At 46.0% G+C, this 18209-nt stretch overlaps 1 protein-coding gene and 1 long non-coding RNA gene across 5 annotated transcripts in view; one reads left to right on the plus strand and one right to left on the minus strand.

The window, feature by feature from the left end:
- LOC143806264 (connector enhancer of kinase suppressor of ras 2-like) overlaps positions 1-9486 on the plus strand; it is a 585904-nt gene extending 576418 nt beyond the window's left edge. For all 3 annotated transcript variants that reach the window (XM_077286470.1, XM_077286471.1, XM_077286469.1), the window contains one exon: positions 838-9486. In XM_077286470.1, the coding sequence (XP_077142585.1) occupies positions 838-1053 (216 nt within the window). In that variant the 3' untranslated portion in view covers positions 1054-9486. The remainder of the gene's footprint in view (positions 1-837) is intronic.
- The window catches only part of LOC143806267 (uncharacterized), a 126976-nt gene that overhangs the window by 107053 nt on the left and 1714 nt on the right, over positions 1-18209 (minus strand). For both annotated transcript variants that reach the window (XR_013221419.1, XR_013221418.1), the window contains exon 2: positions 15901-16045. This is a non-coding gene — a long non-coding RNA (uncharacterized LOC143806267). The remainder of the gene's footprint in view (positions 1-15900; positions 16046-18209) is intronic.

Genomic DNA, 18209 nt, shown 5'->3' on the forward strand with positions numbered 1-18209 from the left:
GTAGCGGGTGATGAATATTCCCATCAGCTGCTCCTGCTTTCACTGTTATCAATGGCAGAAGCTGTAGGTTGATGGGAGTAATAGTCCCATCAGCCGCCGCCTGCTGTTGCTGTTATCAGTTGAATATAACTCTGATCATTCTCCCCTGCTCGCACTGATCGCAGGGGAGAATGATGAGAGCGTGTTCAGCACCCGGCGCTGGGGAATAGTGCTAACTGTACTCCTGCTTCTCGGCGCCAGTACATGTCACACGGATTACATCCCTGTATGTCATCCATGTGCATGTGGGCAGGACGTTTTGCGGCTATGCTGCTGATAAAAAAAAAAAACGGACAAATCTACTTGTGGGTCACACGGAAACATGGTCCATGGACACACACTGACATGTACACACAGCCATTCATTTGAATGGGTCTATATATGTAAGTGTCTCTGGTAGGTGTGAAAACTGTCACCACACGTACTGGAGACACTGACATGAGAAAGAGGCCTTACATTGTATCCGTGTAAACCAGTGGTGAAACTACAACTCCCATCCGCACTGTATAAGAACATCCTGGGAGATGTAGTGTTGCCACAAGTTGGAGATCCTGCAGTCATCAGTTCCATTGTTCCCTGCGTTGATACATTGTATCGGTCTGGTGCAGGCTGACACATTTGTCTACACTGGATACAATTGTAACAAGCTCTCATCTGTCAGAATCTGGACAGGGTTTCTGCGTTTTGAGGTTATCATTCACTGACACAAGCTGAGATCTTAGAACTCCATTAGAAAAGAGCAGAACTGTTCATTACACAAGGATTTCACTTCCTAAAGTCTCTCTCTTCCTGTTCCAGGCGAAGGAAGGCGACCTCTCCGTCATTAACACTCTCCTCGATGACCCTACCTTGACAGCCAAGAAATTCAAAGACTGGAAGCTGAAAAACTTTGAGTTTTTTATGGATATTTGTGAGTACAGCGGAACCCTGAAACCTCAGAACGGAGCATCCGACCCTGCTGCACCGGCAGCTCAGATCTCGCACACCCACTCCTTCATCGAGACGCATGTCTGACCGGCGGGAGCTGCGGCGTCCATGATATGTCCCGCACCCAGGTGCCGCCATGACTTGTGACCCCAGAGAAGCACTGTAATATTTGTACATAATGTAATCAATGGATTGTAAATAGATTGGATACGAGAATAGCGCCACCAGATGCCTATGACATTGCATGACCGAGCAGATTTTTTATTTTTGCTTTGCTGTTTGTATCAGGGTTGGCATCCATCCTGTAATGTCAGGAGCTCCCGGATATCCAGTGAGCAGCCATTGTGTGAACTGCGCCAGCCGCAATCATGTGAACAGCGACTATCAATGGCACCCAGTGCACAAAATGGCAGCATCCAGCACGTGTAGACGGGGAACCTCCACTAGGAAGGCCATCGATAGGTGACAACCCCGCGCCATTTCCTATATATATATATGTAGATAAGCCGTCCGCTAAGGACCCCCTATCTATGTATAGACGAGACCACATTACATTGAGATTTTCCTGGTCGTGTTCTCCATTTTCATCCTCATTATTTCTCCTGGGAGCAGAGGAAGAAGTTCCAGGCTGCACACGATACGGCTCAGCCCCTTAGTGCCTTACGATGTCCGTCGTGCATCCTGCAGATGCCGGTTTTCTTGCACGAAAGCTTGAGATGTGAAACCGCAGAGCGACGGGGATCCAGGGATGATCCGTTTACAGAATGCTGAAGGTGGACTTGCAGGACGATTGCTCCCTCCACTGTGATTACTGTGCCACGAGACTGTGACTTTACGTACCACACGTCTATAGACTGGAAGCCAAACGCAGCAGGTCAGTCATAGTCATGTGCATCCTGCAAGAGCAACAAGAAGGAGTCCAGCTATGGACTAAAAGGGAAATGCCAAGAGTAAGTCCATTAAATCTGCTGTATGCGAAACGCGTCACACTAGGAGATGGAAATCCAATCCGTGCGGTCAGCAAGCTCCGGGTTCTTCCAGCCTCTGTAATATCTGAGTATTGTGCTCAAGGTTTGTCTTACATGTCACTTTCAGGGAAGCTTTCTTTTGCAATTGTCATTGTCTCGTGGAAAAGACACAGTTCACGCGTTTCGCTTGTGATTTGTTCTGCAGTGACAGGTGGAGGAGTGATCCGATTTATCACACGTTGTCCTATATTGATGGTGGACACAATGTATCACGTCCGATTAATCTGCCGATCATAACTGCCATCACGATTGACTACAAGTCCAGTCCCGGCACCTTGTGCAGCGCGCGGTAAAGACGTGATGGCGCAGAGTTTAGACGTCGGCGTTGGTCTCTTAGCCCCGTATGTCCCACTTCAGACCCATTAAAAGCGACAGCCCCACATGTGATTGAATTAGGGAATTGCTAATCGTGCAGTTGTAGAGTAAGTTTTCTGTTCTCCGCTCCCGATTATTCATCCACATCAATATTACACCATTGCACATTTCTGAGGCTCGCGGGCAGCACCGGGTCAAGTGATAATAAAGCGAATCTAGCGAGAAATAATCAGCCCGTCATCCAGTGATTATTCTTAGTTCCCATAGTGAGAATCTCAGGAGCCCCCCCAAATCCGTTCTCATTCCTTTTATTTGTTACAATGTGTTCCTGGGTATTTTAGGTTTTTGACCCGTGCACTGATACTGCAGTAATTAAAGGGGCGCTCCGCATTAGAAAACGATACACTCCTAAAATAATGACACGCGGGTTCCATTTTGCAGAACTTTAAACATGGCGGTCAAGAGCCGCTCATCTATTGTGAGCGTCGCAGGTCTCCATCATGTGGCCACACCGCCCAGTATACAAGGCGCTGGTCACACTGAGACTTGTATGGGATCACATGATCACAGCGACGCTGTAAGAAATAATGTGCATGTCTAAAGGCGGAGTGTCCCTTTAAATCTGAGAGTGAAGCTATGTAGCATCCATTGTAGACCTTCAGCCGAGGAATAGATGTAGATTCCTCCTCCTCAGCGCCCCCAAGAGGCTCCTCTGGTCCCCGTCACTGTGAGTGCGGAGCCCCCCATGCCCCTGAACAGGTCACTGTGATTCCCCCGCTGTTCTCAGGGGATTGACCCTTCCACCATCACCGACTGCAAGTCACTGTGATCGAACATCGCTCCTATGGGGAAGCCGTCACTGATATTATTGCATGTTTGTACTTAACGGAACTGACCCCCAAAAAACATGTAAACACGCCACTCACTGAGCCCTGGGCGTACACTGGGCACTGCCACCCGGTTCTGGGTGGTAAAAGAAGATGCGAGATCTTATAATTGGACGGTTCTGAGGTCACGGTGATAAAAACCGCTCTGGCAGAGATTCCCGCGATTGCACATTGTGCGGGTGCCATCACAGAGACGTCCCCTTAAGAGGATCTTATAAATGTCCATCTTGGCTACAGCTGAACGCGAGTTCTGGAGCTTCGCTCCAAGGTGGCCGCGAAATTCAATAATTTGTGCTGAAGTTATTAGATGCGAATCGAATGTTCCTTATTATCCAGAGCGGAAGAAACGAAGGACAGAAGAAATCTCTCCTCTCCGCTGTCCTCGCCGTGCGCTCCTCTGCAGCAGAGTCCACCACGTCCACTTTGGCTCTTCCAGGACCTTTATTATAATGGACGCCATGACATCAGAGGCCTCAAAAGTAAAAAATGGTAGAGCCGAAGAGGACGAGGCATGCGTGTTATTGGGGGGCTCCGCTGAGGACGGCACGAGGGGCAGCGGCTGCAGGACAGGTGAGGATTTTTCTTTCCTAGCTCTGTACAAAATAAGGAAAATGATCCGCCGCCATTTTACTTAATACACATGAAGCAAATCACAAAAACTTCAGATTTAGGAAAGTGGGAATTTTTTTGTAAAATTCAAGGCAAATTCAACTGACAGCCTAAATGGCGGGTAGGAAAATTGCTTCTTGTGATCCACTGATACGGTTATTGCTACGTTTTAGCCGGAAATCCTGTTTAATATGGCAAATCCATGTGAGCGGCCGGCGCAGCATTACTAATCAGTGGTGCTGTGGGGGTCATTACCGCCGTGGGGGTCATTACTCAGCCCGATGCCCCACTGTGGGGGTCATTACTCCACCCAATGCCCCACTGTGGGGGTCATTACTCCACCCGATGCCCCACTGTGGGGGTCATTACTCCACCCGATGCCCCACTGTGGGGGTCATTACTCCACCCGATGCACCACTGTGGGGGTCATTACTCCACCCGATGCACCACTGTGGGGGGGGGGGTCATTACCCCACCCGATGCCCCACTGTGGGGGTTATTACTCCACCCGATGCCCCACTGTGGGGGTCAATACTCCACCCGATGCCCCACTGTGGGGGGTCATTACTCCACCCGATGCCCCACTGTGGGGGTCATTACTACACCCGATGCCCCACTGTGGGGGTCATTACTCCACCCGATGCCCCACTGTGGGCGTCATTACTCCGCCTGATGGCCCACTGTGGGCGTCATTACTCCGCCTGATGCCCCACTGTGGGCGTCATTACTCTACCCAATGCCCCACTGTGGGGGGGGGGGGGGTCATTACTTAGCACGATGCCCCACTGTGGGGGTCATTACTCCACCCGATGCCCTCTGTGGGGGACATTAATCCGCCTGATGCCCCAATGTGGGGGTCATTATTCTGCCCAATACCCCTCTGTGGGGGGTCATTACTCCGCCTGATGCCCCACTGTGGGGGTCATTAATCCGCCCGATGCCCCACTGTGGGGGTCATTAATTCGCCCAATATCCCACTGTGGGTAGTGACCAGCGCCCGCACTGCACTCTACAAGTAATGGATGGAGGTTTCCCCAAACTGGGAGGCGAGACTTTTGGCCGGGGGTCAGCAAGGACTGTAAATATCGCTTGCCGATTTGTTACCTATATAAACCTATAAATATATATATAAATACATAGATCTATATAGAGGCACATATATACCGGAATATTTTTTATAACTGAGTTAACTCCGTGTCGCCGTGGGAGGAGAGTGACGCGATGGAGGAGGGGTGAATACTGATGTACAGAATATGACGACTGGAAGCGATTATTTATTGTTCTATATGTAGGAAGATACAAAATTATATTAAAAACAAACAAACATTTTGTTAACTAAAGAAATAATAAAAACGGTTTTGCAAAACTCAGACATTGAGACGGAGCTGCACTGAAACTTTATTCTCCTGTCCATGTCCGGATTCATTGACTGCACTAAATCTACAGACGCCAGGGACGCAGCCGCCACCCGCCAGAGGCCGCGGACACATTGCTGCTCTATGTGATATATCGTCTAATCTGAGGATAAGGCTGCGCTCTTCCCCACATGGGGGCGCTATCAGCCGCGTGTCACATCGGTAATTTAATATCATTGTGTGATCAGAAGCAGGATCCAATACTTCTCACAGAGGAGGGTTTGTTACATGTGTCTCCAGTCCTGCAATCCTCTGTGACTCTGCGCTGATACATTGTAACAATCTGTAGCGAGATTTGTGCTGCTGATGTTTTTAGCTCACAGAGGATTGTCTGGACTTGATACAGTAACACATAGTATCAAACCGTATGAAATTGTTCAGGTCATTGAGATCAGTGACCTGAAAGTGTCAAGAAGGAGCCGGAGACGGCGCAGTGCGGAGGAGATTCGTGTGACCCCCAATATGCAGGATAGTAAGGTGGGAAAGTCACCACTGTGGCCGCAGTGAACGCTCCAGGGGGCGTCCATTACAGCGGTGTAGTGATGCGTTTCTCACCGCTCTGTTACTCATAGGGTTATTCCAATCTTCACAAACTGGTAATATTTCAGCCGTTCTTGAAATATTAACACTTTTATTTACAGCTCATTTCCTTGGAAACTGACCACCTCTGCTAACCAGCAGAAAATGTGCAGTGCTTACAAGCTATTTTCTATTGAGCTTGTAAGCACTGAGTTGAAGCTGTCCAGGATGTCTGATGCGCTCTGTTACCTCTTAATCCCGGACATCTTCAGCACACTGCTTATAAGACAGAAAGCAGCGGAGGTCGGTCTCCTAGGCAACGAGTTGTAAGCAAAAGAAAAATGACAACATCTCAAGAAAGGCCTCAAACTTTAATGAGCAGTAAATTGAAAAAGTGCTTGTTTTTACAATGTCTGTCCATGGGAGCAGAATCGGAGCCAGCTGTAAAAGATGTGAACACCTTCAGGGGCTTTTTTTTTTTTTTAAAGATTTATGTATTTTTTTGCATTTGGGTTTTATGAACTATTAATTGTCTTCTACAACCTGTATGTATAACTGTACATAGCAGTTACCAGAGAATCTGTCAGCTCGCTCGCTCTCTGGGGTGTACGTCTTATTTCTGTTCTCCCGAACTCTTCTAACCTGATTTATAACAAGCGCAGAAGAATTAAGAAGAAGATAAATAAGGAACGTGCAGGAAAAAAAAGAGAAAAGGATCATAAGAATGGACATTAGTGTTTGTCTGTGAGAAGACCTCGCTGGGGGCGCGTATTCGAGCTTTTCAGTGTCTTTTCACCACTTGGGTTTTCATAAAATGCCAAGCGGTGGTAAGAAGCGATCCTCGATTCTTCTGGAGTTTTCCACCTTGTATAAGTCAGTGGGAAATATCAAAAGGTGCTCGGACATTTTTTGGAGCATTTTGCCATCATTTTTGCTTGAAAACCCGCTCGAGGTTTCTTCTTTGTTGAATGAATTAAAAAAGAAACAAACGGAAAACAACAGTAAAAAAAACGACAGCACAAAAACCATGAGAAGACCTCCGAAACCCACCGCCGTCTCGAAGCGTTAAAAGTGCTTCAGAAACAACCGAAAAATGGTACAAAAGACGCTTTAGAAAAAAATCAACAGTTTTCTTTCGCTTGAAAAACTCGTCAGGCTCCCCTTAGTTTAGAAGATGCCGTGTACAGTTGTGCCCACACGCCTAGGGCTGTACCCCAGAGATGAGCTCACTGACAGATTCATGGGTAGCTCAGTCTGCAGATTGCTACGTGCAAGGACACAGGAGAGGAGAACACAAACCATATATCAAATCTACAAATAAATTGAAAAATACGATTTTTAACCAAAAAATACCTGCTGACCGCTATAGTGATCACCGCCCCGCATGAGCTCAGCATTGTCAGCCAGCTCTGCACTCACTATTCTGCTTTTACATCCTAGAATATACTTCAGTCACCTCCAGAGCTGCACTCACTATTCTGCTGTTACATCATGTCCTATCATCCAGTCACCTCCAGAGCTGCAGTCGCTATTCTGCTGCTACATCTTGTCTTATCATCCAGTCACCTCCAGAGCTGCACTCACTATTCTGCTGTTACATCTTGTCTTATCATCCAGTCACCTCCAGAGCTGTATTCACTATTCTGCTGTTACATCATGTCCTATCATCCAGTCTCCTCGAGAGCTGCACTCACTATTCTGCTGTTATATCTTCTTATCATCCAGTCACCTCCAGAGCTGTATTCACTATTCTGCTGTTACATCATGTCCTATCATCCAGTCACCTCCAGAGCTGCAGTCACTATTCTGCTGTTATATCATGTCCTATCATCCAGTCACCTCCAGTGCTGCCGTCACTATTTTGCTGTTACATCTTGTCTTATCATCCAGTCACCTCCAGAGCTGTATTCAGTATTCTGCTGTTACATCATGTCCTATCATCCAGTCACCTCCAGCGCTGCAGTCACTATTCTGCTGTTACATCTTGTCTTATCATCCAGTCACCTCCAGAGCTGTATTCACTATTCTGCTGTTACATCATGTCCTATCCTCCAGTCACCTCCAGCGTTGCAGTCACTATTCTGCTGTTACATCATATCTTATCCTCCAGTGCTGCAGTCACTATTCTGCTGTTACATCATGTCCTATCCTCCAATCACCTCCAGAGCTGTATTCACTATTCTGCTGTTACATCATGTCTTATACTCCAGTCACCTCCAGAGCTGCAGTCACAATTCTGCGGTTACATCATGTCTTATAATGCAGTCACCTCCAGAGCTCCACTATTCTGCTGCTACATCACGTCTTATCATCCAGTCACCTCTAGAGTTGTATTCACTATTCTGCTGTTACATCATGTCCTATCCTCCAGTCACCTCCAGAACTGCACTCACTATTCTGCTGTTACATCATGTCTTATCTTCCAGTCACCTTCAGAGCTGCAATCACTATTCTGCTTTTACATCATGTCCTATACTCTTCAGAGCTGCATTTACCATTCTACTTTTACATCCAAGCTCATAATTTATACACCTCCAGAGCTGCAGTCACTATTCTGCTGTGTCATCTAACAGAAAAATAAACCATGAATAACATGACAAAATAGTGAATGCTGCTCTGAAGAAGGATAATACATGACATAACTTGTGAATGATGTGAGATTCCGTAAAGACAAAAAGCCAACGTGTAGTGAAATGTGAAATTCAGAAGCAGCAGAATTGTGAATGCAGCTCTGGAGTTGACTTCATGAGGAGTCAAGATGTAAGTTGGGACTGGTATAGCAGGTAGAATAGTGAAATGGGGGTCCTGAAGCCTAGGTGTTAATAGGAAAGCAGCAAAATTGTGAATGCAGCTGTGGAGGGGACTCAAGGATAAGACATAATGTACTTGAAGAATTATAAATGCAGCTCTGGAGGCAAATAACGTAGAAGACATGATGCTGTTCTTAGATTAGTAAATCAAAGAATTTACAAAGCAGCTGACGTGTTCGGCGGTCCAGCCTGGATCTGATACCGTGTACGGGAACCGCCGCTCACACTGGTTGTCAATTGTGACAAAGGAACCTGACAAGCCGCGGCCTTATGAGACCCCACAATGCAGCAATGTAGCTTCCCCCACAGTCACCCGGCCTGCAAATTCACTAACAGGACTGCACATCTGTGAGGAGCCCGGGGGGCCGGCTATGACAATGCATCACAACGTATGGAATATTTATCCCTGTTCTATGGTTTGCACTTTATAAACGAGTTACGTTCGGTTTTATTCCTTATTATTCTTATTAAACACCAAAGCATTAACCCGGCCGGTGTGCAATCCATGTACAGTGTACAGACCAGTCCACACCAGTGTTCCCAGTGTAAATATCATACTCCACATTCTAGCAGCAATATGACAATGAAACCAAATTGCATCAGACTGTTGGGAAGCATTGGCGGCCCTCTGTGCAATGTAGCGCTACTCCACCAGAGGGCGATCTTCCTGTGTACTGATCAACAATGGCAGAACTGTTACTTTGTAAACATTCAGAAAAGTTTTTCAATCTTTTTTTTTGTTGGGTGATGGGGGGGTTGAGAGGGCGTAATTCCGATATTGTCACGAGAGCGTGGCGTGTCTTGCGCATGTCAGGTCATAATGTTTACTTTAAGTGATGACCATGAATAACGATGACACCACATTCACGCCATTATTGTTTCACGCCATTATTATATATTATTATTATACTTTTTTAATCGTTACCATGTGTACTCAATAAACTGATTAAAGGGGAACTTATGTCTTCTTTTCTTGGTAACGGACTCAGAGTCTGGTGGTGCACAGTTTTGTCCACCATTGCCGGATTTTACTAGAATATCAGTTTGGCTAGAGCAGATCATACAGATGGAGGGCGAGATATTCATAGCAGGAAACACTTTATACTTGGTGCATCTGGATGGCACATTTACCAACTGCAAAATGTAGAACGTAATATTACATGTTACGTTGGGTCTTTGTGTTTGGCGCAGGCTCAGGAGCTGTGTATATGGCTGTCATTCGCCTGTAACAGCAGCAGTGGGAGCCTGAGCTGTGTATATGGCCGTCATTCGCCTGTAACAGCAGCAACAGGAGCCTGAGCTGTGTATATAGCCGTCATTCGCCTGTAACAGCAGCAACAGGAGCCTGAGCTGTGTATATGGCCGTCATTCGCCTGTAACAGCAGCAACAGGAGCCCGAGCTGTGTATATGGCCGTCATTCGCCTGTAACAGCAGCAACAGGAGCCTGAGCTGTGTATATGGCCGTCATTCGCCTGTAACAGCAGCAACAGGAGCCCGACCTATGTATATGGCCGTCATTCGCCTGTAACAGCAGCAACCGGAGCCTGAGCTGTGTATATGGCCGTCATTCGCCTGCAACAGCAGCAACCGGAGCCTGATCTATGTATATGGCCATCATCTACCTTTAACAGAAGCGACCAGAGCCTGAGCTGTGTATATGGCCGTCATCTACCTTTAACAGCAGCGACTAGAGCCTGAGCTGAGTATATGGACGTCATCTACCTTTAACAGCAGCTCCAGAGCCTGAGCTGTATATATGGCCTTCATCCGTCTGTAACAGCAGCAATGGGAGCCTGAGCTGTGTATACGGCCGTCATTCGCCTGTAACATCAGCAATGGGAGCCTGAGCTGTGTATATGGCCGTCATTCGCCTGTAACAGCAGTGATGGGAGCCTGAGCTGTGTATATGGCCATCATCTACCTTTAACAGAAGCGACCAGAGCCTGAGCTGTGTATATGGCCGTCAAATACCTGCAACAACAGCGAACAGAGCCTGAGCTGTGTATATGGCCTTCATCCGTCTTTAACAGCAGCGACCGGAGCCTGAGCTGGTCCCACACAATGGTCAATCAACATATTATCAAACATTGGTCAATGACCCTGCATCCCTGTATTGCAGACAATAAGCTGTAGGAGCTGATATAAGAGACAAACAGCTATTTAAAAATAAACTTTTAACACTCATATGCCAACAGTCTATGGTTCTTGACCAACTGAAAATAGATGTCTGGATAATTAAGATTACCTGCTGTCATCATAGCAGGCATCTGTTTGTAACAGCAGTGACCGGAGCCTGAGCTGTGTATATGGCTGTCATCTACCTGTAACAGCAGCGACCGGAGCCTGAGCTGTGTATATAGCCGTCATCTACCTGTAACAGCAACGACCAGAGCCTGAGCTGTGTATATAGCAGTCATCTACCTGTAACAGCAGCAACCGGAGCCTGAGCTGTGTATATGTCCGGCATCTGTCTGTAACAGCAGCAACCGGAGTTTAAGCTGTATATATGGCCGGCATCTGTCTGTAACAGCAGCAACCGGAGTTTAAGCTGTATATATGGCCGGCATCTGTCTGTAACAGCAGCAACCGGAGTTTAAGCTGTATATATGGCCGGCATCTGTCTGTAACAGCAGCAACCGGAGTTTAAGCTGTATATATGGCCACCATCTACCTGTAACAACACCGATTGGAGTCTGAGCTGTGTATATAGCAGTCATTTGTAAAAGTCACGACCGGCTATATACAGGAAAACACTTTCACTATGGCAAATTTCTCGGGTAAAAGTAGGGCCTCTGTCAGGCGTTGGACGGATTTATCATTTTTGACAGGCTTAACTGCCGTTGTGTGGAAAGATCAAGCTCTCCATAAAGGGCCAAAATCATGAAAGCATAGTGGCGGTCTGTATAAATGGTGGCAGTCTGGTCTTTATCATATCTGTAGGCTTCTTCTACACAGTATGGCTTCCTGGACGGACGTGTGAGGGCAGCGGTCCGGCTTTTATGGCTTCATGGAGGGAAACAATAGCATATTTGGTGTATAACCGGGCATCCACGCCATATCCCGATCCATCCACGCCATACCCCGATCCATCCACAAACAGCTCATGGTCTGGGTTATCTAGTGGGACATCGGTAACATGGCTAACCTGTTATGGCCTGGTGGTTACGGAGCAGTACTGAGATGACCTGGTGGGTAAGACCAATCATGGACAAGCTCAGCGGAGGTGGCAGCTCCACCGACAGTAATCACTGTTATGACCTAGTGATTACGGAGCAGAACTGAAATGACCTGGTGGGTAAAACAAATAAAGTACTAGCTCTGGGGAGGTGGTAGCTTTACTGACTGCAATCCCTACTCCTAACACCAACACTAGAAATAGCCGTGGAGCGTGCCTATCTCTGCCTAGACGCCTCTTCACAGCCGAAGAACTAGCTACCCCTGAAGATGGAAACGGAAAACTATCTCGCCTCAGAGAAACCCCCAAAGGAAAGATAGCCCCCCACAAATATTGACGGTGAGTGGAGAGGGAAATGACAAACTCAGAAATGAAACTAGATTTAGCAAAGGAGGCCAAAACTATCTAAATAGACAGAGATAGAAAAGGCTACTGTGCGGTCAGTATAAAAACTAAAAGTCCACGCAGAGTTTACAAAAAATAACCTCCACACCGACTCACGGTGTGGAGGAGCAAATCTGCGACCCCAGAGCTGCCAACTAGCCGGAATAATTCATAATGACAAGCTGGACAAAAGAGAAATAACTTAAACTGAACAGAAGGTCATAAGCAGGGAAACACCCAAAAACTAGCAGAACTTATCTTAAGCTGAAATGGACTGGCCAACAGAGAACTTCCAGGAAAGGACTGAATCCACAGGAAGAAACATTGACAGCTGGCATCAACTACAGCCTAAAGCCCAGTTAAATAACAAGGCCAGGGCACCGATTAGTGAAAGCAGCTGCTAAGTTCCACTTGAAACCACCAGAGGGAGCCCAAGAGCAGAACTCCCAAAAATACCATTCATGACCACAGGATGGAGCCCAAGAACGGAATTCACAACACTAACCCCCCCCCCCGTGGGACATTATTTGTACACAGTCATATTCCTGTTGTGGCTCAACTAGTAGGTCACCCAGGTTACCACAAACCCCTCTCACCCCCTCCAGAGGCAACAAGATGGCTGGAACCAGTAGTGCAGCGGTAAATGCTGATATTATTAGACATGAGGAGGACACATTGAAATCTGAGATGTCAAGCAGTACTGAGAAAGAATGGCCATAACATCATGAGAGACAGTGAGGGAGAAAGTTAGGACAATTACAGCTGCACATTAAAAGGTATCAATCACTGAGAACTGTCAAATCCTAATATTCTATCTACTGGCAAACATGGTACGATATATATATTTCCTGTTACAGCTGTGTGGCATTCATCGCCCTGACTCCCCTGAAGAGACTGGAGGATGGAGAGGACGGGGTTATCATCCTGGGATCCCAGGGACACCATACACTCCCTCCTGGGGCTCTGCAATATTGGGTCCCCTAGACTGGGGTGTGAGGTCTGGTGGCAGCAATCTGGGCGAGCGCTGAAGGCGAGCAGCAGGGGTTGAGATCGGCTGCCCACCCTGAGTAACTGTCCTAGTGAGCCTCGGATGGCAGCAGAAGACTGACATACAGTATAACTGCTGCATCTATTTGGGTTGTGTCAGGGGAAGAGCTGGAGGGGACGGCAGGTCCTGAGGGGGCGCTGGTGCCATCCAGTGCAGGCATCATGTTCACTGGGGGCATGGCTGAGACTTATGGGGGCGTAGCACTTGGGGCACACTATGCACATGGATTGTAGGGCAACAACAAAGGATACAATCCTGTCTTAGGAGTAGGAGGTTTAATGGTGCCTATGTGCCAATAGTGGACACCACATACACAACAGGTCTCCACCCAAAATAATTCTGGTTCCTACATACACAACATGTCCATCCTTCAGGCACAATGTAAAGGGGTGCAGTAAAACTGGGAGCAGCAGGACGATCACCACCATCTTTGTTTCATACTTTCACATGCAAAAACTTATCGCCATGTTTTTCTTCCTTCACCTCACCTCTAATTACATGAAGGTTTTTCCACCATATCTCACCCTGATCTAAGAAGCCAGCACCATATACAGGTCCTTCTCAAAAAATTAGCATATAGTGTTAAATTTCATTATTTACCATAATGTAATGATTACAATTAAACTTTCATATATTATAGATTCATTATCCACCAACTGAAATTTGTCAGGTCTTTTATTGTTTTAATACTGATGATTTTGGCATACAACTCCTGAAAACCCAAAAAACCTGTCTCAATAAATTAGCATATCAAGAAAAGGTTCTCTAAACGACCTATTACCCTAATCTTCTGAATCAACTAATTAACTCTAAACACATGCAAAAGATACCTGAGGCTTTTAAAAACTCCCTGCCTGGTTCATTACTCAAAACCCCCATCATGGGTAAGACTAGCGACCTGACAGATGTCAAGAAGGCCATCATTGACACCCTCAAGCAAGAGGGTAAGACCCAGAAAGAAATTTCTCAACAAATAGGCTGTTCCCAGAGTGCTGTATCAAGGCACCTCAATGGTAAGTCTGTTGGAAGGAAACAATGTGGCAGAAAACGCTGTACAACGAGAAGAGGTGACCGGACCCTGAGGAAGATTGTGGACTGAGTCTGGTGTGGAAACATCCAGAGCCACCGTGCACAGGCGTGTGCAGGAAATGGGCTACAGGTGCCGCATTCCCCAGGTAAAGCCACTTTTGAACCATAAACAGCGGCAGAAGCGCCTGACCTGGGCTACAGAGAAGCAGCACTGGACTGTTGCTAAGTGGTCCCAAGTACTTTTTTCTGATGAAAGCAAATTTTGCATGTCATTCGGAAATCAAGGTGCCAGAGTCTGGAGGAAGACTGGGGAGAAGGAAATACCAAAATGCCTGAAGTCCAGTGTCAAGTACCCACAGTCAGTGATGGTGTGGGGTGCCATGTCAGCTGCTGGTGTTGGTCCACTGTGTTTCATCAAGGGCAGGGTCAATGCAGCTAGCTATCAGGAGATTTTGGAGCACTTCATGCTTCCATCGGCTGAAATGCTTTATGGAGATGAAGATTTCATTTTCCAGCACGACCTGGCACCTGCTCACAGTGCCAAAACCACTGGTAAATGGTTTACTGACCATGGTATTACTGTGCTCAATTGGCCTGCCAACTCTCCTGACCTGAACCCCATAGAGAATCTGTGGGATATTGTGAAGAGAAAGTTGAGAGACGCAAGACCCAACACTCTGGATGAGCTTAAGGCCGCTATTGAAGCATCCTGGGCCTCCATAACATCTCAGCAGTGTCACAGGCTGATTGCCTCCATGCCACGCCGCATTGAAGCAGTCATTTCTGCCAAAGGATTCCCGACCAAGTATTGAGTGCATAACTGAACATTATTATTTGATGTTTTTTTTGTTTGTTATTAAAAAACACTTTTATTTGATTGGACGGGTGAAATATGCTAATTTATTGAGACAGGTTTTTTGGGTTTTCAGGAGTTGTATGCCAAAATCATCAGTATTAAAACAATAAAAGACCTGACAAATTTCAGTTGGTGGATAATGAATCTATAATATATGAAAGTTTAATTGTAATCATTACATTATGGTAAATAATGAAATTTAACACTATATGCTAATTTTTTGAGAAGGACCTGTACACATCCTCTTTGTTCCTTCAATACACAAACAGAAACCTTTATTACGCCTTCTACCAGGTGGACAACCAGACACTGAACAAAACCTATGCATTTTCTGCAAAAATGTCTTTTCTTTCTGTTTCACCAATTTTTAACAGCACCTCTACCATGCTCCATCTTCTGTTTTTCACCTTGGAAACAGGAATACAGGACTAGAAAGGCAAACCAGCGGGGACCCCTACCACACACACTATGGCTTCCTTCAGTCACCCCATGCCTACCTTATATCTATATATAAGTCAGGCAAAAACCATCAGCCCCGTATGTCTAGGAGCCAAAACCATAAAGGTTTCTTTAGCAATACAAGAGGCTGCTGCCGACTAATGTCGGCTCCACCGGGTGCAATCAACTAATCGTTACAATCCAACCTCTCGTACAGTGAAATGCCAAATCCACCCTCCCCATAGAACAGACAACACAGGAACTCAACACAGTACACACGGTCTCATCAGGGTTCTTTCATCTAACAATAATAGACCCACTTAGTATGAACAGATCAAGAGACCTGCGGACAAACTCACCCAAAAACAACAAAGCTAAGACAGAGACAAGTTCAGGTAGCGTACGAATAAAACTTCTTACCTTGCTGCAGCTGTCCTTAGTTTTCTGTTTGTCTAAGTGTCAGCAAAACGTTTGGATCACACAGTCCTTTGAACTAGTGGGTCCCTGTTCGTTGCGCCAGGTTTTATAGTCGCCACCTTATGTGAGACATTCTGAGACGTTGTGCCTGTTCCAAATTAAATTGCAAATTTCAAATGCGTGCATAGAAAAGCCACTCTTATACATGAAGAATCAAAGCAGATCTCTCCTTTATTACCCCATAACATCATCTGACATAGGTTATTAGTATTCATTCATTGTAACAATATAATTGTATCATCTTATCTCTAAATATGTGCTGGCATTAGCATACATACTTCTAATTGGCTAAGTTAACACTGTTAACACCCAGCTTGTGGTCTAGGGGTCGCACTAGCTTCTAAGCTTCATTTCTCTGATCTTTATGTCTTTACACAAAGGCATTCCTGAGCCCCCTTATCTGATCATGGACTGTTAAATATTTTTGGTTATTGATTTATTCTTATTCTCAATTCTGAGCACATTGTCTCGTGACAGGTTTAGCTGACAGGTTATTTCTGTATATTTAGCTCAGGGTAAATGTTAACACCATATAGAGAGAACATGTGCTCTGTGGGATGTATATAACTATATGGCCCTCAGGAAGGGGGCTCACTTCTCACTTCACAGACATCAGATGGACAGTTGGTGAGTTAACCACGTGTTTCTTCCAGAGATGCTTTGGACAGACACAGACCATACAGGATCCCAGGAAAGATGGGGAATAAACTTTGATATGGCCAATCTCTTTATAACTATTTCACCTATTTTATGTTTTGCTGTAATGAATGATGCTTTTTGGTGGACAATCCAATAAACCACTACATTTTTTATAAGAAGCATCATGACATTTTCTTTAGAGTATCGCATCTGGTAAGAAGTCCTGAATAAATGAATATACGAAATAAGTATATTTAACATGGACTCCATTTTGGGAGGAAATAAATACATGTAGAAAGAAACTAAAATGAAGTTAGGATAAATATAAATCCTGCTCTCAAATGTGTATATGGCTGGTATCCACCTGCAACAGCAGCAATCAAAACCTGAGCTATGTATATAGCCATCATCTGCCTGCAACAGGAGCAACCGGAGCCTGAGCTGTGTATATGGCCGTCATCTGTCTGTAACAGCAGCAACAGAAGTCTGAGCTGTGTATATGACCATCATCTGTCTGTAACAGCAGCAACCGGAGCCTGAGCTGTGTATATGGCCGTCATCTGTCTGTAACAGCAGCAACAGAAGCCTTAGCTGTGTATATGGCCATCATCTGTCCATAACAGCAGCAACAGAAGCCTGAGCTGTGTATATGGCCATCATCTGTCCATAACAGCAGCAACAGAAGCCTGAGCTGTGTATATGGCCATCATCTCTCCATAACAGCAGCAACAGAAGCCTGAACTGTGTATATGGCCATCATCTGTCTGTAACAGCAGCGACCGGAGCCTGAGCTGTGTATATGGCCATCATCTGTCTGTAACAGCAGCAACAGGGCATCATCTGTCTGTAACAGCAGCAACCGGAGCCTGAGACACTCGATAGCCCCCCTGCAATGAGATGGCGAGGTGCTGATGGGTTGTTATGGTATTTATTGCTGTATATAAAACAAGCGATCAAATGATCACAAATTTAACTCCCCTATGAGAAGCTAAACATAAAAAAGTGATTAAAAAAACTTTTTACAAAAACAATATAAAAAAAGAAAATTATAATTCACTGATCTTGTTCTAGTTGAAAAGTCAAAATTAATAATCATATTCCGCATCACTACTCAGTAAATATATAAATTAGTTTTTATGTCAGAATTAAAAAAACATGGAAACGCCAGAGTTGAAGGTTTTCAGTCTAGACACCTCCTTAAAAAAAAACAACTAAAAGTGTCGTTTGTACCCCACCCGAAAATGTGTGAACACTAGTGCCGTCCCGAGAGCCGGCGGATATTGGGGCCGTCCCGAGAGCGGGCGGATGCCGGTGTGAGGTGATGGAGATGTCCCGGGCACGTGCGGTGAAGGGGTAAGGTGCTGGAGACATCCGGGAGTGTGTGATGACCGTGTGAGGTGCTGGAGACGTCCCGGGCACGTACCGTGATGGTGTGAGGTGCTGGAGACATACCGGGAGCGTGTCGTGGTGTGAGGTGCTGGAGACATTCCGGGAGTGTGTGGTGACGGTGAGGTGCTGGAGACGTCCCGGGAGTGTGCGGTGATGGTGTGAGGTGCTGGAGACATTCCGGGAGTGTGCGGTTATGGTGAGGTGCTGGAGACGTCCCGGGAGTG

This window comes from Ranitomeya variabilis, chromosome 2 (genome assembly GCF_051348905.1).
Source record: "Ranitomeya variabilis isolate aRanVar5 chromosome 2, aRanVar5.hap1, whole genome shotgun sequence".
Classification (NCBI taxonomy): domain Eukaryota; kingdom Metazoa; phylum Chordata; class Amphibia; order Anura; family Dendrobatidae; genus Ranitomeya; species Ranitomeya variabilis.